The sequence below is a fragment of the Protopterus annectens genome, chromosome 2.part1 (genome assembly GCF_019279795.1).
Source record: "Protopterus annectens isolate FY-2018-M chromosome 2.part1, PAN1.0, whole genome shotgun sequence".
NCBI classification, from domain to species: domain Eukaryota; kingdom Metazoa; phylum Chordata; order Ceratodontiformes; family Protopteridae; genus Protopterus; species Protopterus annectens.
This window is the reverse complement of record NC_056729.1, coordinates 1,760,534,871-1,760,558,315: the sequence shown is the minus strand read 5'-3', so window position 1 is coordinate 1,760,558,315 and position 23,445 is coordinate 1,760,534,871. Positions and strand designations below refer to the sequence as shown.

The following is a 23,445-nucleotide window of genomic DNA, read 5'->3' as shown; positions in this document are numbered from 1 at the left end:
ATTTTAACTATCCCTTTATGGACTGGCAAACATACACTGCCTCATACGAGCAGGCCTGGACTTTATTAACACAAATACCCTTGACCAGACAGTGCACACACCCATCAGAGGTTCAAACATACTGGACCTAGTAATCACTAATATGGGAGAGCACTGTACCTCCTCCCAACCCATGGTCACATCCTCACTGATGAGGTCAGAACTCAAAGCTGTCTTCCTCAAAATAAAAATCAACTAGGTAACCCAAGTAAACCCTGAAATAATTAGGGTGCAGTTTACTTTGGAATAGATTCTTATCAAAATTTAATGCCTCTCCCAACCTTGAGTTCACAACATCATTTGCAGAATTGCTCATAGACACTGTGTACAACCATGTAAATGGCTATATACAGGCTGCCGTACCTACTAGAAGTAAAAGCAAAACACACCACACTAGTGGAATACTAACCTTACAAAAGGAACAAAGTCATGGCTAAAAATTAGAAACACAAGTATAATCCAAAAAGAACTCTTGAGGTCACACCAAACGCTGAGAGCAATCTTAAGTAGCAAATCTTTAATAACAAATAAGACATAAAAATGATATCAAATAAGTGCTTTCACATTCAGTCACGAACGGTTCTTCAGACTTAGAAATAGAGCTGTGAGGTCATGTTAAATACACAAATACTCCTACCTCACTTCCTTACATTAATTAGAACATTCTTAATAGTCGTCTGTGTATTTCTTGTATATGCAGGTCATTGTGTCCGTACAACAGAGGCATATAGACATTTGTGAAGAACTAGTTTCCCCTTATTTTGTATGTATAGATATATGTTTTTTATATAAATGAGTATATTTTACATTTATATATCTATGTATGTTTTTACATGTATATTTATACTGAATCATACTTTTAATATATATTTTTCTATGTATTTTATGTTTGGTGTATCTAAAAAGTGAGCATATACTACATTTGTCATGTGTAAATGAAGACAGGTTTAATATGAATTATTTAAGTATATAGCCATGAGTTCTACTCTTCCAGTGAAGGCTGCCACCTACTGCACCTTGTGATTCTTCATTAATGATGTACTTTAAACATAATACATTTGATTTTATGTATACTTTATTATTTATTTATTTATTCTTTTTACATTTGTTGACCGGGATAGTCCAACTGGATTAATGTCCATTTTCAGCGGAGGCCTGGGGAGAAAAGCTCCAAGGTAGACAGATACAGTAATAACAAAGAAGGCATATTACAGATATGACATTTACAAAAACAACATAAACAGACATGAACAGACAATATCACACGTTTGAGTATACATACGTAGTTTAGCAAGAATATTTACTGCTTCTATGCATGTATACATTTAGTAAGGCTCTTAGCTAAGTATATATATATATATATATATATATATATATATATATATATATATATATATATATATATATATATACGTGTATACATAGACTTTTATTTATATATATATATATATATATATATATATATAGTCCCCCTTTAAAATCTGGAATTGCTGAAAGCTCGAAATTCATAAGGTCGAGCCTAGAATCTCGAGTTTTCAGCAACTCAAAATTCTAAAGCGTACCAAAAAGACATTCTAAAAATGTCTTTACAATGTTTTTGCAGGGGGACAAGACCCCCTGCGCCTCCCCACACCCCTCTACTTAAATATATCAACTCCGAGATCGCACTACAATGGGGATGAGGGAAATCTCCCATTCCTCGCTGTATGCAGAAGCGCACAACAGGAGAATTTCCTTTCCTCCGCTATAGTGCGGTCACGGAGCTGATATATTTAAGCAGGGGGAGTACAGGGGGACTTAGCCCCCTGCATACATGTAAGTAAACTTGTTTTTTTTTGTTTGCTTCTCTTCCCTTCACAATTACGAGTTACTGAAAACTTGAGATTCTGGGCTCGAGCTTCTGAATTTCGAGCTTTCAGTAACTCGATTTTGTGATAGGGAGCTATATATATATATATATATATATATATATATATATATATATATATATATATATATATATGGGTTCCATACACTAGATTGAATTTTCACTAATTCAAAATAGTGCATGGAATGCACACTGCAGCAAAAGTGCACTTAATCAAAAGTGCACTTACGCGAAGTTCAGTACAACGAACGGGTGTTGTACTGAACTTCTGTGCAGTACTCACGGACCTTAGGGTTAGGGCACGGGTCATAGTAAGGGGATAGCCTGTACGGCTATCCCCTTACCATGACCTGTGCCCTAACCCTAAGGTCCGTGATGACTGCAGCGCAGTGAAGGACATAGCAATGTCCTCCACTATGGTGCGATAGTCACAAACCTTAGGGTTAGGGCATGGGTTAGGGTACGTGGATAGCTTTACTAACTATCCCCTATTGCACCATAGTGGAGGACATAGCTTGTTTTTTATGTCCTCCACTGTGCTGCGGTATTTTCGGTGAAGTGCACTTATGCAAAAGTTCACTTTCTTTAAAGTGAACTTTCGCAGAAGTGAGGCTTCCTATTACAAGTTCAAAGCAGTGAACTTTTGTTCTTGTAATAGGAATCCATATATATATATATATATATATATATATATATATATATATATATATATATATATATAAGTCTGATTCAAGGTGACAGGATATATTAAGAATGTGTTCTAATTAATGTAAAGGAAGTGAGGTAGGAGTATTTGTGTATTTAACATGACCTCACAGCTCTGTTTCTAAGTCTGAAGAAGCGTTTGTGACTGAATGCGAAAGCACTTATTTGATATCATTTTTATGTCTTATTTGTTATTAAAGATTTGCTACTTAAGATTGCACTCAGCATTTGGTGTGACCTTGAGAGTTCTTTTTGGATTATACTTGTGTTTCGTTGGGGCACTTTATCCTTGCACAACTCTATTTTCTGTAAAATTAGAAACAGCCGCTGCCATAATGTTAGGAGCACTCTAATTAAACAGTAAATTAAGAGGACTAATTAAGTCTGACAAAGCTTATTATGAGGCCAAAAACAGCTTAACAAGTCAACCACAAGGCCTTCGACAGCTATGTCCAAAACCTCAAAGGCAGCACACATTACTGTGTAAACTGGTGGTCAGTGGTGTCACCTTCACTGAGCAGAGTGACACAGTGAATTTGCTGGTTGACAAATTCAGCTCAAACACCTACTAGAGTAACCCAGTTTCTAGCAGTGCTCATTAAAGCCACAAACACAGTCTCAATGGGATCCAACCATACCATAGGATGCCTCTTAAACAGCTGGAAACATGACCTATCAGGACCACTTGAGTCACTTTTCAACTATAGCATAAAAACAGGCTTTATACCATGAGAATTGAGGACTGCAACAGTTATTCCACTGGTCAAGCATGGACCATCAACTGACCCCAGAAATGACAGACCTATTAGTCTGAGTGGTGTAATATGCAATGGAATGAATTATCATGGAAATGATCAACAAAGGCATAGGCAACGTTTAGACACTGGATTCAACCCACTTTGGCGTTGTCAAGTGACAATCATGCCTACTAAATTTGGTGGACTTCTTTGAGAAGGTCACCAAGGCAATGGATGAGGGGAAAATGGGGCAAACCACATACCTGGACCTGGAAGACATTTGATATAATACCCTACTTGTGTATACATAACAAAGTCACTGAATTGAGTATAAACCCCTACATAACTCACTGGATTGCCAGCTGGCTCACACACAGGATCCAGGAAGTCAGGATTGGTGAAACCACCTCTATTAAGAGACTAGTCACCAGAGGGATACCTCGGGGCTCCATGCTGGGACCACTGCTATTTGGCATCTACCTCTAGGACATAAAGGCTAAAATCAAGAGGCTTTAGCTGACCAAGTTCACAGAAGACTGCAAACTGGAAGCTATCATAGACTCCCCATGACACAAACATCTTACAAGATGGTCTAACACAGACAAATGAATGGTGCCAAAGTCACAGACATAAATTCAAGTCAAAGAAATATATTATAGTGCCTTTTGGGAAAACTGTCACCCAGGCTAATTACTCCATCAATACGATACCTCTAAGATTTTACCCAGTAGTCAGGGATATGGGAACAGATTTTGACAGTAATCATGTCAGTAAGCATGAGGCAAGGTAGTAAGAAAATCATTCTATGTCATCAGACTTATAAATAAGGGCATGGCATCCTGGTCCAAGGAAGTCATAGTGTCACTTCAGTCAGCCCTTATCAGGCCCATCATTGAGTACAATGCCCCCTTCATCATGTACCCAATTAAACATATGAAACAGTTGGAATGCCCTGTACAAATCACCTTAAAGCCCTAGCTCCATACTCTGTCTCCTACATGTTACTGAGGGGCAACCTGTGCCTGGCATACAATCCTCAGATCCAGCTCTGATGGAACTTTTGCACATCTGTAAAATGAACAACAGCATATCCACCTGATCCAAGGATTTAAATTCTGCTTGTGACATAAATCAGATATGCTGGTAAGACAGGTATGTGTCTTAGAGGATCCCCATGTTCTGGAACAGGGTCTCCATTCATATTAAACATAGTCCATCCCTAACCTGATTTAAGCATAACATTGACCAATGGATGGGAAATCAGAAATTCACCCTGGGTCTGGACCCCAGGTCTCTAATAGACAGAGGTAGGCAGTAATGCCCGAACTAACATACATACCCCCACATAACCTTTAGATACTTCCTGACACACTGCAACTAGCACTGCCATGCACATCAGCATAATCTGCATCATTGTTAAAATGAGAATCCGCAACTCAAAATGCATCAGTGGTGATAAGGGAACACACAGTTCAAAATGCATCGATGGTGATAAGGGAACACACAGTTCAAAATGTATCAACAGTGATATGGGAACACACAGTTCAAAATGCATCGATGGTGATAAGGGAACACGCAGTTCAAAATGTATCAACAGTGATATGGGAACACACAACTCAAAATGCATCGATGGTGATAAGGGAACACACAACTCAAAATGCATCAGTGGTGATAAGGGAACACACAACTCAAAATGCATCGATGGTGATATGGGAACACACAACTCAAAATGCATCAGTGGTGATAAGGGAACACGCAGTTCAAAATGCATCACTGGTGATAAGGAAACACACAACTCAAAATGCATCGATGGTGATAAGGGAACACACAGTTCAAAATGCATAAATGGTGATATGGGAACACACAACTCAAAATGCATTGATGGTGATAAGGGAACACACAACTCAAAATGCATCAGTGGTGATAAGGGAACACACAACTCAAAATGCATCAGTGGTGATAAGGGAACATGCAGTTCAAAATGTATCAACAGTGATAAGGGAACACACAACTCAAAATGCATCGATGGTGATAAGGAAACACGCAGTTCAAAATGTATCAACAGTGATATGGGAACACACAACTCAAAATGCATCGATGGTGATAAGGGAACACGCAGTTTAAAATGTATCAACAGTGATATGGGAACACACAACTCAAAATGCATCGATGGTGATAAGGGAACACACAGTTCAAAATATCTCAGTGGTGATATGGGAACACACAACTCAAAATGCTTTGATGGTGATAAGGGAACACACAGTTCAAAATATATCAGTGGTGATATGGGAACATGCAATTCAAAGTGCATCAAGGGTGATATGATAACACACAATTCAAAATGCATCAGTGGTGATATGGGAATGTGCATTTCAAAATGCATCACCAAGGATGTGGGAACAATCAAGTCAAAATGCATCAATGGTGATAAAGGAACACCAAGTTCAAAACATCTCAGTGGTGATAAGGGAGCACACAGTTCAAAATATCTCAGTTGTCATATGGGAACATGCAATTCAAAGTGCATCAAGGGTGATATGGGAACACACAATTCAAACGCATCAGTGGTGATATGAAAACATGCAAAATTCAAAATGTCTGAACGGTGATAAGGGAACACACAATTCAAAGTGCATCAAAGGAGATATAGTAACATACAATTCAAGCTGTATCAATGGTATCTACAGCCAGAGCTATCTATCCTCAGGACATGCCTTGAGGTACCTACATTCAGGTGTATCTATCCTTAGCACATGACCTAAGGCACTTACAGCCAGAGCTATCTATCCTCAGGACATGCCTTGAGGTACCTACATTCAGGTGTATCTATCCTTATCACATGACCTAAGGCACTTACAGCCACAGCTATCTATCCTCAGGACATGCCTTGAGGTACCTACATTCAGGTGTATCTATCCTTAGCACATGACCTAAGGCACTTACAGCCAGAGCTATCTATCCTCAGGACATGCCCTACCTCCATTCAGGTGTATCTATCCTTAGCACATGACCTAAGGCACTTACAGCCAGAGCTATCTATCCTCAGGACATGCCTGGCAGTGCCTACAGTCAGTGCTATCTTCAGCCCTACTCTGAGGTACCTTCAGCTGGAGTGATCTATCAGCACATGTCCTGAGCTGCCTAAACTCAAAGGCATTTATCTTTATCACAAGAACTTAGACAGCTACAGTCAGTGTGATCTATCCTTTGCACATGCCCAGAAGAACCTACAGCGGTGCTATCTATCATCAGCACATACCATGAGGTATAGGTCCGTAGCTTCATAGATGATTACCAGGCTAACGACCATGAGGGGCCCTTTATAAGTCTCATCATGCTTCTCAACTTAATAATCAAACCCTGTACCTTGTGTGGTAAACAGCTTAACCAATATGCCAACCCTAATTAGCAGAAATGTGACCATTCCTCTGTTAACAACTCAAAACTAAGAAAATCTCTGCCCTTTTTTGTGACAAGGTATGGTGTCTAGTTACCACAGGGGTACTTCTTATTTGCAATGTAGCATCTACTTACTTGGTGCTGCTCTTATTTCGAGGGGACCCTCAATCTCGATTTCTTATAGTCTGATGAGGTTACTGATGTTATTAAACTTAACCTGTTGAACTTGAAGAAATCTCAGGAGCTATTTGTGTTTTCAAAAATGTTTTATCAAAGCTTATTCTCACCCACTAACCCTCTAGTAGGTAAGCATGATCTACTGCCGGGGATATCAGGAAATGGGAGACACACTTTCAGATAACAGTTAAAGACATTTTGAAGCAATTCCAGCACAATGGCACTAAATATACACAATTACTTTGGTTACTAAATATACAGACCCAACTGATATTGCCAACATCCTGGCAGATAGGTTCATTGCTAACTTTACCCCCTCTCACCCCCAAAAGGGCCCATCTCTATACCGGAAGAATGCAAAGTTCCTCTAATCATGGTTGCACAGGTAAAAACCTCACTCTACAAAGCCAAGAACACAGCATCAATGAGACCTGAAAACATCCCAGGCTGTATTCTACATGAACTACAGAATGAACTGGCACTCCACCTAAGTACCATGTTCAGTCATAGCCTCACCTCAGGCTTTGTGCCCATTGAATGGTGCACTGCGACAGTTATCCCATTCCACAAAGGGGGAGCCACCACAGACCCCAGGAACTACCACCCCATTAGCCTAACGAGCCTGGTTTGCAAGGCCATGGAACGTATCATCATGGAACTTATAAACAATGACATTGGTAATCTCCAAACTCTGGACCCCACACAGTTTGGGTTTGTAAAAGGCAGATCATGTCTCCTAAACCTGATAGACTTCTTTGAAGCAGTCACCAAAGCCATAGATGAGGTCAAGGTGATTCACACAGCCTATCTAGATCTTGCCAAGGCTTTTGACAGCATCCCCCACTCTGGAATTATAGATAAACTCAATAAACTAGGTATAAATCCCTATGTCACAAGATGGAATGCCAACTGACTTACTGACAGAACCCACATTGTGAAAGTAGCAGACTCCAAATCTGACTTCAGACCAGTGACAAGTGGAGTACCACAGGGTTCAGTCCTTTGTCTTCTCCTGTTTGGTTTCTACTTCTCTGAAGTACAGGCTAACACAGAAGGTCTTTGGCTAACTAAGTTCACAGATGACTGAAAACTAGGAGCCATAATCGAAACTCCTAATGATGTGGACATCCTACAAAAGGGCCTCACTGAGACAGATGCCTGATGTCAAAGCCATGGCCTCAAGCTCAGTGCCAAAAAGTGCATGGTCAGCCCTTTTGGTAAAAACTCTGTACCCATGAACTACCACATAGGCGGTAGTCTACTTAACAATGAAAGTGTGATGAGAGACCTTGGCACACAGATGGACAGTAGTTTCTCCTTTGATAATCACATTGCCACAGTGATCAGGAAATCCTTCTACGTGGCACACCTCATCAAAAAATTTCTTATCCAGAAAAAAAAGAGGTTATTGTTCCCCTCTACTCATCACTCATTAGATCCATTATAGAGTACAATGCCCATTTTGATATGTACCTCACAAGACATCTACAGCAACTTGAAGGGCCACAGAAATAACTCACAAAGAATACTGCTCAGACAAGCTCCACGTGGGTTTACAGAGTGGTCCTAGCAGCAAGGAACTTGAAAAAGCGACTACCTTCTGGATTTAAGTATATTTGCTTTTTTTCACTGGAAATAGCTTCTGTTGCTTACTTTAAACTAGCCTGAACAGTTTTTTTTCTGATTACTGCATTTATTTTTAAATCTGCACTTAAAGTTACATTTAGTCGAATTTAATCGAAAGTTTGCTTGTTTGTTTGTTTAATTTAACTGTGGAGGCTGCCCACTAAAGTGTGCTAGCCTGTGTAACTAATTTATTACTGTCTCTGCATTTTCTGTGTATTTCTACAAAAAAAACAAAAAAAACAAAAAAAAATCCTTGTTTTCCCGCCTTTCTCAACTAGTTTAGACCAGTATACAGGCATTGCTGTATTCTGGGCTGTGGTGTAGTTCCTGTGTTGTCCATTACCTTACTTGGATAGAAGGAAGTTTCTTTGCTCACCAGTGGGAGTGGGGAGTCTTGAGCAGCCTACCTGTCCTTGGGGGAAGTGACCTCAGCACAAGAAGCTGTAGTAATTGGTTGTTTGGGACCATTCCTAGCTCTTTTGTAGTTTACTGCTTAAAATCCGCCTCTGGGCGTTTTTTTTCTGGATATACTGCTCAGACAAGCTCCACGTGGGTTTACAGAGTGGTCCTAGCAGCAAGGAACTCGAAAAAGTGACTACCTTCTGGATTTAAGTATATTTGCTTTTTTTCACTGGAAATAGCTTCTGTTGCTTACTTCAAACTAGCCTGAACTGTTTTTTTTTCTGATTACTGCATTTATTTTTAAATCTGCACTTAAAGTTACATTTAGTCGAATTTAATCGAAAGTTTGCTTGTTTGTTTGTTTAATTTAACTGTGGAGGCTGCCCACTAAAGTGTGCTAGCCTGTGTAACTAATTTATCACTGCCTCTGCATTTTCTGTGTATTTCTACAAAAAAAACAAACAAAAAAAAAATAATCCTTGTTTTCCCGCCTTTCTCAACTAGTTTAGACCAGTATACAGGCATTGCTGTATTCTGGGCTGTGGTGTAGTTCCTGTGTTGTCCATTACCTTACTTGGATAGAAGGAAGTTTCTTTGCTCACCAGTGGGAGTGGGGAGCCTTGAGCAGCCTACCTGTCCTTGGGGGAAGTGACCTCAGCACAAGAAGCTGTAGTAATTGGTTGTTTGGGACCATTCCTAGCTCTTTTGTAGTTCACTGCTTAAAATCCGCCTTTGCACTGCGTGGTCGTGCGCATAGCGCAGCGCTGGTTAAACAAGGTTAAACTTTTTCTGGCTCCGCCAAGTCTGCTCTTCAATTTTTCCCTTAGAACTGTTCTACTTGCAATCTAAACAGCCTATACTCTATCTGAAAAGCTCAGCACTTGCTCCTAAAGCATTTTTATACAGGTAAAGCACTCTTAAACAAAAGAAAGTACTTCATTCACCTAAATTCTGTTGAGTACACATCTCCCTATAGGTCCTTTCTGACTCAGTTACACAGCAATCTTTTTCATTATTTCTAGCATGTCGAAGGGTCAGTTGCTGGCATCCTCTCCTGTTCAGCTGGTGAATCTGGGAATCTTGAGGCAATGTTACAATTGCCTCATGTACACAGACAACCCTCTCCTCCTCCCAACAAATACAAATATATGCGAGAGATACAACTATATAGCCAAACTGGAGGCTGAGCTCTCTCAATTCAGTACTGGCAAGACCAGTCAGGAGGAGAAGGTAACCATGCACCACAAACCCAGTCTCACATAGAACTATTACAACAGCAAACCAAACACATAAACACACAAAAACCTACTCGGGCTGATTAAAAATCTACCAAAACAACAGAGGCCTCCAAAGCAGACACCCAAGCAACCACCACCTCAAGACATAGCACATGCAACACATAGTTCACAAAGTCAGTGTGCTAAACAGTCACAGCCCTTAAGGCCAAACAACATGCCAGACACACTTGTAATAGGTGACTCCATAGTCAGACACACTGACGTCCCGCTCACCAGACTGAACAAGGAAAAGGTCACAGTAAGTTGCCTGTCGGGAGCTAGAATCCGCCACATAACACAAGCACTCAGGTCACTCCACAGCAAGTACAAATATGACTCAGTCATTGTACATGCCGGTGTGAACGACCTGGGACGTACCTCCCTGGACTACATGAAAAGAGACATAGAGGAGCTCTCTGATTATGTAGCCCAGGCCGGTATGACCCTGACCCTGAGCAGCATCTTACCCTCACCAAGAATGATGCCACAGTACAAAGACAAAATGATCAGTTTTAACAATTGGCTTAATTACTGGTGTCATTTAAGGGGATCCAATGTCTGTCTGCTTGGGATGACATGCTTGACAAGCCACGCTGCCATGAAGGGATGGCTTGCACCTGTCACCCTGGGCTTCGGATATTGGCCAAGGCTCTTGCCACCCCATAGTGCCTTTTTAGGCAAGGCTCAAATGACAAACCTACCTCCTAGAAAACACAAGTGGAAAAAACTAAGGGTAATGCTGCTCAATGCCAGAAGTCTAAACCTCAAGATGCACCCTCAAGCCCTCCTCAGTATGGAGAATATCGATGTCTGTGCAGTGACTGAAACCTGGTTCAAGGCTCCTGAGAGCACCCCAGCACTATCAGGTTTTACCTCATATCATGCTTTCTGGCCCCAAAACTTGGACCGAATCACAAAAGGAGGGGGAGTATCCATTTTCATCAAAGATACCCACACCTCCAGGTTAGTGGCAACGCACGAAGCATCGGAGACTATCCAGGTGCAACTAACCATAGGCAAAACTGCCTTACAGTTTGTAGCATGCTACAGACCACCCTCTTAAACTCAGCAACCCCAAACAGCCTTCCTGAAGACACTGGAGAGTATGAATGTCTCTCCAAATACCATCACTTTGGGAGACTTCAACTACCCAAACATAGACTGGGAACATTACTCAAGCCCCAACACCCTAGCCCAAAGGTTCCTAGAATTCATAAACTCAAATGCAATGGAACAACTAGTCACCATTCCCACAAGAGGAGACAATATACTAGACCTGATCATCACAGACATGGGGACAAAATGCTCCACACCAGAAGTATATCCCTCTTTGGTAAGATCAGACCATAAATTAATCTCACTGGAAATCCACATCCCGCCCCCACCCCCTGCACAAAAGACTACAGTGAAGAACTTCTCAGAAGCAAACTTCACACTTCTTAAGACTGAAGTGGTATCCTTCAAGGCCCCTGGGCCAGTGGAAACCACAACCCACACTGCTGAATCCTTTGCAAATGCCTTCTATGGGCACCTTCAAGAATGCATGGATCATGCAATCCCAAATAAAACCAAGACCCATTCCCCAAAGGCAGGCCGGTCTGGTGGACCACAGCCATAAACAAACTTTACAACAGGAGGAGGAAGCTACTACATGACAGAGCAAAATCCCTAAAAGGGAAGGCGTCTCTGATTAGTACTAGCAAAAAACTACGATCACTCATAAAATCATCCAAGGCCAACTTTGAGAGAAAAATTGCAAAAGACACAAAAGACAATCACAAGGCCTTCTTTAGCTATGTTAGAAACCTGGGTGGAAACTCCCAGATATGCTCAGAGTTAGTCCAAAATGACACAAAATACACCGAACCCACTGACATTGCCAACATTCTGGCAGACAGGTTCAGTGCAAATTTCTCCTCCCCCTCCCCCCCCAAAGGAGAAATAACTATCCCAGCAGAGTGTAGCCTCCCTCACATCTCCGATGCCCCGGTGGGGGCCGCCCTCTAAAGCTAAAAACACAGCATCAATGGGACCGGATGGTGTCCCGGGCTGTGTGCTACATGAACTCCAAGAGGAACTAAACCCACACATAAGGCTGCTGTTTAATCTTAGCCTTACTACAGGATACGTCCCCAAAGAATGGCGTACGGCAACAGTGGTCCCACTTCACAAAGGCGGTGCTTCTACGGACCCTGGAAATTACCGCCCCATAAGCTTGACGAGCCTGGTCTGCAAAGCTATGGAGAGGATCATTATGGAACTCATAAACAAAGACATTGGGGACCTACAGACATTGGATCCTACCCAATTTGGCTTTGTCAAGGGCAGATCCTGCCTTTTGAACTTGGTCGACCTTTTTGAAACAGTCACTAAGGCCATTGATGAGGGTAAGGCAATTCACACAGCCTACCTTGACCTTGCAAAAGCCTTTGACACAATACCCCACTCGGGCATCATAGACAAACTCACCAGCTTAAATGTAAACCCATATGTCACAAGATGGGTTGCAAACTGGCTCAAGGACAGAACCCACAGGGTCAGAGTTGCTGGAGCTATGTCAGACTCTAAGCCAGTCACAAGCGGTGTCCCACAGGGCTCAGTCCTGGGACCCCTCTTGTTCGGCATTTATTTTCCGAGGTACAGGCAAACATAGGAGGATTGTGGCTGACAAAGTTCGCAGATGACTGCAAACTGGGTGCCATAATTGATACTCCAGCGGACACAAACATCCTTCAGAGAGGCCTCATAGAAATGGATAATTGGTGCCTGAGCCATGGCCTTAAGCTGAGCAGCCAAAAATGTATAGTCATACCCTTTGGGAAAAACAAGGTACCAACAAATTACCACATAGGTGGTAATCCATTAAGTACGGAAGAGGTAATCAGGGACCTAGGGACCCAGGTTGACAGTAACCTCTCATTTGACACTCACATTGCTAAAGTGGTTAGGAAGACCTTCTATATTGCCCACCTTAATATGAAGGGTTTCACATCTAGATCAAGAGAGGTCATTGTGCCCCTGTACTCGTCTCTTATCAGGCCAATGATTGAGTACAATGCCCCATTTGGGATGTATCTCACCCGACACCTGCAGCAGTTGGAAAGACCCCAAATGTTCCTCACCAAGAGGATAAAGGGTCTTAAACATATGTCATATGCCGCCCGACTGAAAAAACTCCAGCTCTATTCAGTCGCATACCGCCTACTCAGAGGTGATCTGTGCCTGACTTACAAGGCCATGTCCAATCCTGAATTAATGGACATGCTCCACCTCAGAAAATCCAAATCCATCAGAGCCACGAGAACAAGTGACTTAAACCTCAACACAAAAGGAAATATGTCTAAAAACAACCTGGGTAGGGCATGTATAGTTGAATTTAGTCCCTATAGTAATGAAGTTAAATGCATATTAAATAAATATTGGTACACTTTATTAACTAATGATGCAATGATTGAAATATTGGGTATAAAACCGAATTTTGTATATAAAATGGCATCCAATTTAAAAAATCTATTAGAAAAAGGCAAATGTGAAGATAAATATAATGGTTGTGACAAAAACATATACACCAGGAAATGTGGTAATTGTAACCAGTGCAGTTATATGTTACAGGATAGTGAGGTAAAACTGTCAAATTATAATAGAACAAAAATTTTCTTTAAAAAGGGTAACTGTAATAGTAAATTCTTGGTGTATATGGCAAAATGCATAGCATGTCCTTCATATTATATAGGCAAAACTGAGCAGAAATTCAAAAAGAGAATTTATGCTCATATGTATTGCATCAAGAAAATGGATGAAAAAAATGCCTTGGCAAAGCATGTCATGAATAAAGGGATAGAGCACCAATTTAGATTTGGTATTTTAGAGATTGTTAAGTCTAATCCCAGGGGGGGTAATATAAAGAATTATTTGTCATTTAAGGAATGTTATTGGCAAATATTAACAGATGCTACTACCCCTCCTGGTTTAAACGACAGTATATCTACGAAAAGTATACTAGAATACATCTAGAGTACTATATAATATTGCATTTTAATATCATTTGATGTGTTTTAAATAGTGTAAGGCATAACTTTTGTTTATGTTTCTTATGAATTGATTTTTTATTCTTGTGAATATGTCTTTAGTGCATGTCACTTTAAATTTAGGTAGCAATTAGAATTGGCGCCAAAATGGAATAGAATTTAAGCAACTGAATGTCAACTTTAAAATGTTCTGATGAAGCCTACGTTTTGAGTAGGTGAAAGCGCTTAACGTGGATTGTGCAATAAATTTTGTGACTTTTATTTGGGCTATCTGACCTGGTTCTTCTGTGATTACAAGGAAGTTTTCCACTAACGAGTTGCGCATCTTTGGCGTTTGGGCAGGAGGTACATACGCCGATTGTTTAGAGAGTCTGTATCAAGCTGCATTCGTAACTGGGTGCCATAATTGATACTCCAGCGGACACAAACATCCTTCAGAGAGGCCTCATAGAAATGGATAATTGGTGCCTGAGCCATGGCCTTAAGCTGAACGCCAAAAAATGTATAGTCATACCCTTTGGGAAAAACAAAGTACCAACAAATTACCACATAGGTGGTAATCCATTAAGTACGGAAGAGGTAATCAGGGACCTAGGGACCCAGGTTGACAGTAACCTCTCATTTGACACTCACATTGCTAAAGTGGTTAGGAAGACCTTCTATATTGCCCACCTTATCATGAAGGGTTTCACATCTAGATCAAGAGAGGTCATTGTGCCCCTGTACTGTTCTCTTATCAGGCCAATGATTGAGTACAATGCCCCATTTGGGATGTATCTCACCCGACACCTGCAGCAGTTGGAAAGACCCCAAATGTTCCTCACCAAGAGGATAAAGGGTCTTAAACATATGTCATATGCCGCCCGACTGAAAAAACTCCAGCTCTATTCAGTCGCATACCGCCTACTCAGAGGTGATCTGTGCCTGACGTACAAGGCCATGTCCAATCCTGAATTAATGGACATGCTCCACCTCAGAAAATCCAAATCCATCAGAGCCACGAGAACAAGTGACTTAAACCTCAACACAGAAATAAATAGGACATGCTGGAGGGACAGATTCATAATCCAGAGGCTCCCTACACTCTGGAACAGAATCCCAGTCCATGTTAGGCAGAGCCCCTCACTGACTCTATTCAAGAGAAATCTCGACGAATGGATGGGAGATCGTAGGTTTACCCCGGGGGTCATCTCTGTGTCACTACTAGACAGAGGCATAGTAAACTAAACCCTAAAAGGGCGTAGTATTCTCATCCTAAGGGGTGGTGTAAGCCACATACACTCTGGCTAGGCTTATAAATGCCTTAGGGCAGATAGCCTAGTACGAACCTATGAACCTATGAACCTAAGAGGATTACTGGCCTCAAACAGATGCCCTACGCAGGCCATCTCAAGAAACTCCAGCTTTACTCCGTCACATATCGCCTACTCAGAGGCGATCTCTGCCTAACATACAAAGCTATGTCAAACCCAGAGCTGTTGGACATGCTCCACTTAAAGAAATCCCAATCCCTCCGAGCCACACACTCTAGGGACCTAAACCTTGTCACCACAATAAACAGAAAATGCTGGAGGGACAGATTCCTGTCCCAGAGACTTCCCATACTCTGGAACAAACTACCTATCTATATCAAACAAAGCTCCTCATTAGCACTCTTCAAGAAAAATCTTGATGATTGGATGGGAAATAGGAAATTCACCCTGGGGATCACTTCTGTGGCTCTGCTCGACATGGGAACAGGAAAATAATTTACTTGGGAGGCGAAAGCCAAGGTATCTTTTTAGCTATACTTGTATAGGCCCTATGGCCGATAGCCTAGTACCTACCTATGAACCTATGAACCTATTCCTTGAAGCTCAACATTGAAAAATGGGAAACTCCTGCAGTGTATGTTTAGAATATGAAGATACCAACCCAAAAGAAGTTTTAGATGCACACATGGTACCATAAAAGCTACAACAATATATTACTGCTCATATTTTTTGAGATAAATAGATGACAATATCACAATATCTGCTAACTGTAGACAGATAAAGTAAGTCGCCAGTGGCTGATGAAAAGACTAGGCCCATATCAAACTCAGCAGATGCTAGTACAAAGCAGTTCTATGCCTTTTTGGGGGGACCTCACTGCATAGGTTCACAGGTTCATAGATGTGTATTAGAGTAATGACCACTGGGGCCTTTTTAAGCCTAATTGTGCATCCCCAATCTCTGACACACTCTTGTACCCTTGGTAAGTGTAGGCACAAGCCTGGAAGATGAACCATAATGCCAGACACTAATGCCAGACAACAGATACTAGTTTATGGGTAAAGTATTCAGAGATTCACCAGGAAACTGGCAATTTAGTATCTAAACAGTTCACTTCTCTGAACAAAAAATAATGAATTTTTGAAAGACGTGTTAGTGCATCAAGTCAAATAAGATAACATATACAAAGTCCTGCTAAATGTCAGAAATGCCAGCTGATACCTTCAGCTGCACATTTGTTGTTTAGTGGATATTGATAATACTGCTTTATTAAGCCCAGGCAGAGAGGCATATCAGCTACAGGGTGGCGTATAATCTTCATGGGGGCATACTGGCTTCATGGAGATATATCAGCTTCATGGGGGCATATCAGCTTCATGGGGGTATATCAGCTTCATGGGGGCATGTAAGCTTTATGGGGACATATCACTTTCATGGTTGTATATTAGCTTCTTCGGGGCCATATCACCTTCAGGGTGCATATCAGTTTTATGGGGGCATATCAGCTTCATGGGGATGTATCAGCTTCACGGTAGCATATCAGCTTCACGGAGGCATATCACCTTTATGGGGGGGGGGCATATCAGCTTCATGGGGACATGTCAGCTTCAGGGTGGCATATCAGTTTCATGGTGTGCAGCCTAGAAAATGCATCAGGACTTCAATAGTTGCAGAAAGCATCCATCATACTACTCTGATTAGCATGTGAGAGCATTAGACCATGAGAAAAATGTTGGTCCCCAGGAACTGTTGTACAAAGGCTCAAGGAACCAGTTTTATTGTTGAAACTACTAATGGGCAACATAATATTACACAACAGAAGCCGGCAACATGAAGTGACCATCCTGGGAGTAAAGCTTACTACACAGATGGTTTGCATTGATGAAGCACATCCCCAGAGGTAACTGACAGAAGTAGGACTGACCCTACTGACACTCTGAATAATACAATGCATTGATAAGTCCACATAGTACAATGCATTGATAAGTCCACATAGTACAATGCATTGATAAGTCCACATAGTACAATGCATTGATAAGTCCACATAGTACAATGCATTGATAAGTCTACATAGTACAATGCATTGATAAGACTAATATAAAAGAACTGATGAGCCCAAAACCTCTTTGCACAAGACCAGATATGGAATAAACAAACTTTGTAATGACACTATGTATAGATGAAAAGAAACATGCAATTCCCCTTCTAAAACTTCTTCACTATAGTGAATGCTACAGTACTTTGAGGTATATCTATGGCAGGGTGGAAATTTCTGCACTATACTGCGAATTATAATTACATTGTTACTTGTAAGCAAGGGGGATGTTGTGAAATGCTATGAAAAACCGCTTGACTGCAATGTGTTGGCTTTCTGGCACTTTTTATTGATGCCTGTACAATAAGTAAGATAAAAGAAAAAGAAAAACTTATATAATCTTATTTTCTTCAGGTAGTACTCCTTCGGCAGACAGGCATGGTAAAAATGAATGCCACTGAGTAGACTGTGGCAAATACCAGACAATGACTGAGACACAATTGACATGGACTCTATTTTTACAGATACACACACACCATTAACATCACAGCCCATTACAGAGTTTATGGTTTTCCTAAGATCGGTACTGCAACTGGTGAAACCCAAATCCAAAACAATCCATAAAGGAGGAAAGGTACACATTAAGCGACAATGAAATACTGAACAGGGAGAGGGATCAGCGGAGATGCGAACTAAAATACGGCAATACTCACCATGGCTTCCGATTTGTTGGTTTTGTTGTCGTGGTTTAACTGCAATACTCACCATGGCTTCAGATTTGTTTGTTTTGTTGTCAGGGTGTAACTGCAATACTCACCACGGCTTCAGAGTTGTTTGTTTTGTTGTCGTGGTGTAACTGCAATACTCACCATGGTTTCAGAGTTGTTTGTTTTGTTGTCGTGGTGTAACTGAAAACCCCTCCTGGTCAAGGCCGCAAGACCAAACACAATCAGACACACTTGTTATAGGCCCATGTCATAGTCAGACACTGACGACCCAGTATCCCTGGACCACAAAAAGAGACAAGAGGGAGATGAGCCTATTAATAATTGGCTTACCCATTGGTGTCATTCTCTATGGGATCCAATGTCTATTCGCCCAATGATATACACAAGCCACGCTGCTTCACAAAGGATGCTTGCATCCACCCCCAGGATATTGGCAAGGCTCCAATAGTGCCTTTTTAGGCAAGGATGCAATGATTTAGGCAGGGGCTCGATGATAAACCTGCAAGCCCTAGAAAACAAAAATGGAGAAAAACCAATGCTAGAAACAAAAATGGTAAAACTAAGGTAATACTGCTCAATGCCAGTCTCTAACTCAAGATGCACGCCCACAAAGCCCTCCTCAGTATGGAGAACATTGATGTCTGTGCTGTGACTGAAACCTGGTTCAAGGCTCTGAGAGCACCCCAGCACTATCAGGTTATACCTCATATCATGCATTCCGACCCCAAAATCCAGACCGAACCACAAAGGAGGGGGAGTATCCATATTCATAAAGGATACCCACACCTCCAGGTTAGTGGCAATGCACAAAGCATCGGAGACCATCCAGGTGCAATTAACCATAGGTAAAACTGCCCTACAGTTTGTAACATGCTACAGACCACCTTCTCAAACTCAGGAACCCACAGCCTTCCTGAAGACACTGGAGAGTATGAATGTCTCTCCAACACCATCATATTGGGTGACTTCAACTACCCAAACATAGACTGGGAACATTACTCAAGCCCCAACCTAGCCCAAAGGTTCCTTGAGTTCATAAACTCAAATGCTATGGAACAACTAGTCACCATTCCCACAAGAGGAGAAAATATACTAGACCTGATCATCACAAACATGGGGACAAAATGCTCCACACCGGAAGTATATCCCTCATTGGTGAGATCAGACCATAAATTAATCTCACTGGAGATCCACATCCGCCCCCACCCCCAGCAAAAAAGACCACAGTGAAGAACTTCTCAAAAGCAAACTTCACACTTCTTAAGACTGGAGTGGTATCCTTCAAGGCCCTCGAGCCAGTGGAAACCACAACCCACGCTGCTGAAACCCTTACAAATGCCTTCTACGAGCACCTCCAGGAATGTATGGATCAAGCAATCCCTAATAAAATCAAGACCCTTTCCACCAAAGGCAGGCGCCCGGTCTGGTGGACTCCAGCCATAAACAAACTCTACAACAAGAGGAGAAAGCTACTACATGACAGAGCAAAATCCATAAATGGGAGGCATCTCTGATCAATACTATAGCAAAAACTACGATCACTCATAAATCATCATCCAAGGCCAACTTTGAGAGAAAATCACTCACTAATGACACAAAAGACAATCATAAAGCCTTCTTTAGCTATGTTAGAAACCTGGGTGGAAACTCCCAGATATGCTCAGAATTAGTCCAAAATGATAAAAAAAATAAAAAAATCACTGAACCCACAGACATTGCCAACATACTGGCAGACAGGTTCAGTGCAAATTTCTCCGCCCCCCCCCAAAAGGAGAAATATCTATCCCACCAGAGTCTAGCCTCCCAAACATCTCAGATGCCCAGGTGAGAGCTGCTCTCTCTAAAGCAAAAACACAGCATCAATGGGACGGATGGTGTCCCGGCTGTGTGCTACATGAACTCAATGAGGAACTAAACCCACACATAAGGCTGCTGTTTAATCTTATCCTTACTACAGGCATACATTACCCAAAGAATGGCGAACGAGACGGCAACTGTGGTCCCACTCCACAAAGGCGGTGCAACCACGGACCCTGGAAATTAAGCTAATTTAGCAGCCCATAAGCTGGAGCCCGAGCCTTGTCTGCAAAGCTATGGAGAGAGATCATAATGGATCATAATGGAACTCATAAATAAAGACATTGGGGACCTACAGACACTGGATCCTACCTAATTTGGCTTTGTCAAGGGCAGATCCTGCCTCTTGAACTTGGTCGACTTTTTCAAACAGTCACTAAGGCCATTGATGAGGGGTAAGGCAGTTCACACAGCCTACCTTGACCTAGCAAAAGCATTCTAACCCCACTCAGGCATCATAGAAAGCTCACTCAGCTAGATGTAAACCCATATGTCACAAGATGGGTTGCAATACTCACCATGGCTTCAGAGTTGTTTGTTTTGTTGTCGTGGTGTAACTGCAATACTCACCATGGCTTCAGATTTGTTTGTTTTGTTGTCGTGGTGTAACTGCAATACTCACCACGGCTTCAGAGTTGTTTGTTTTGTTGTTGTGGTGTAACTGCAATACTCACCATGGCTTCAGATTTGTTTGTTTTGTTGTCATGGTGTAACTGCAATACTCACCATGGCTTCAGAGTTGTTTGTTTTGTTGTCGTGGTGTAACTGCAATACTCACCATGGCTTCAGATTTGTTTGTTTTGTTGTTGTGGTGTAACTGCAATACTCACCATGGCTTCAGAGTTGTTTGTTTTGTTGTCGTGGTGTAACAGTGTATTGCCTTGAATGCATGACAAGCACACAATAAAGGACACAACTAATTTTTAGTATCTGCTGATTGAGTGGTGTTCCTAATATTGATTTCCACATAAATAAGGAACACAAGAGCAGATAAATGCCACTAGAATTGCTCAGAGCGTTTTTATAAAGTTGACAGGGAGTCTACACGTGCCTTCTCCCTTCTACTAACCAAAGATCCACTACAAATCTTCCACATAGACCTACATTTACCTTCTTTGCTCACTACTTGGCATCCCCGGTGAAAGTTTGCCCATGTATAAACAAACCATTTTGAAAGTCACTGGTTTCTTGTAATATTGTTTATTTTAATTAACACTAGTATGCTACTAATTGTCAGGGCCTGGACCATGTTTCCATTGATTCTGTGAATGGTCTTCACACACTGATTTGCAGCATTCAGAGATAGACGGAATACTTGACATAACGTCTCATCAGTTCCATGACTGATGTCAAGTCTGCTATGCATGTCTGCATAACACAGGTTCTAGTTATGACGCAGGCTAGTTCTTCACGTATTTACATTACAATATAAAATTTCTTCAGGTATGTTCCAAGCATTGTGACCATGAACGTTGCACCGGGTTCCATTTACATTGTTGTTCATTGAATGACCTTTCACTAACATGTAAACACTGAACTACCAAAACGTCGAACGGCTACATAAGCAAATTTGTTCCCAGGGGAAAAAAATCACTTAGCCATCATCAGGAATTTGATCTCTCCTCCACTGTAGTGTGATCTTGGAGTTGGTATATTTAGTTAGGGGGGTGTGAGGGGAGAGGCCCCCCACTTGGTAGGGTATGACAGTTTGCTTTCTTTGTTGTTGGCCAATACATTTTTTTTCCCTTGGGGAAAAATTCACTTATGTGGCCATTAAACTTTTGGTAGTTCAGTATTTATGTATCAGTGAAAGAGGTTCAATGAATAGCCCTTTCAACAACATAATACAGACCCCTTTGCACTAACTACGTTAATCTTATTTGATTCTTCCTAAGTGTGCGGATTTGTACTCCTACATGTTCAATTTGCTGCACTTTTTTCTATGAAGAAATTTATAGCAAATTCCCTTTACATTTATCTCATATGTGTCTTAAAGTAGTCTTACCTTTAGATAAAACTCTCACACCTGCATAAATTAATTCATGTTGGGGCATTTCGTTACATACTAAAGTGAACAGCTTCCTGTTTCTCCCTCACCCATGACAGACAGACAGACGGATGCACACTCACACACACACACACACACACACACACACACACACACACACACACACACACACACACGCACACACACACACACACACACGCACACACACACACACACACACACACACACACACACACACACACACACACACACACACACACTTTACTTTTTCAAGTTATATTCCTTTCTTTTAGCAATGTGTGATTTTATATAGGCAATGTTCTAAGGAAACACTACAAAATTTGTTCAATTGATTAGTGTTCTAGAGACGGTACAGAAGTTGCCTCAGTTTTTCCCTCTCTTTCTTTGGCATCCATCTCTTTTGTCCACCTTGCCTATGGAAAATATTAAAAATACTTTCTATAAATTTATCTAGGCCTTCTTTTCACTCCGCTACTGACTTCAGTCTCAACACAGTATTAGTAAAGCTTATTATTCTTCAGTGTAACTCTTTGTGCATCCTTCTTCTGATCCGAAAACCTCTCCACAAAACAGCCACCTTGAGTCAGTGCCCTTTGCCCATTACGAATAAATTAATAAAGTAAATTCCTAAAATAGGTAAATGCATGAATTAAAATGAAAAGCAATGATAAACTCACCAACAATTTCCATGAAAATTTGCTTCCAGTGTTCACATGTCTGGAATCCACGACGTAAGGAAGATGTTTGAGGAAGCTGGTTGATTTGATCTTGAAGAAATGATTCCCATTTCAAATAATCTGAATATGTCTGAAATGAGGACTTCCCTTTATAAGTTGTCTGAAAAAAAACAACAAACAAAAAAAAACAATAATATAAAGGTGACCAGTTTGCAATGGCCTACTTTAAAGTTTGTTGTTTACAGACATATCTACATGCATTTGGAAACTTTTTATAGATTTATTAACTAAGTAATCCTGCTGGGCTGGGTACAAGTACCCCTTTACAAGGGTGAGCAGGGAGCACTGTCCAATTACTTAACTTGGTGAGTCACACAGCAGGCAAATGGATGTAGGTGGAATCAAACCCTGCACCCATAACAACAGGAGGGGAAGCAGGTCACTAATGTTTGAGAATCCTAAATCTTAATTCTCTGTACTAACTGCCAGACATCTCAAAAATTCTCTGTACTAACTGCCAGACATCTCAAAAGCAGAAAGATAAAATAAATGTTGATAAAGTTGATTGCAGTAATGTATTATATTCAGTATGAATAACCGTATCCTACA

At 41.2% G+C, this 23,445-nt stretch overlaps 1 protein-coding gene across 1 annotated transcript in view; it reads right to left on the bottom strand.

Moving 5' to 3' along the window:
* The window catches only part of DISP3 (dispatched RND transporter family member 3), a 2,757,501-nt gene that overhangs the window by 4,384 nt on the left and 2,729,672 nt on the right, over nucleotides 1-23,445 (bottom strand). The window contains exon 19 of the mRNA XM_044063608.1: nucleotides 22,837-22,996. Coding sequence (XP_043919543.1) covers nucleotides 22,837-22,996 — 160 coding nt within the window. The remainder of the gene's footprint in view (nucleotides 1-22,836; nucleotides 22,997-23,445) is intronic.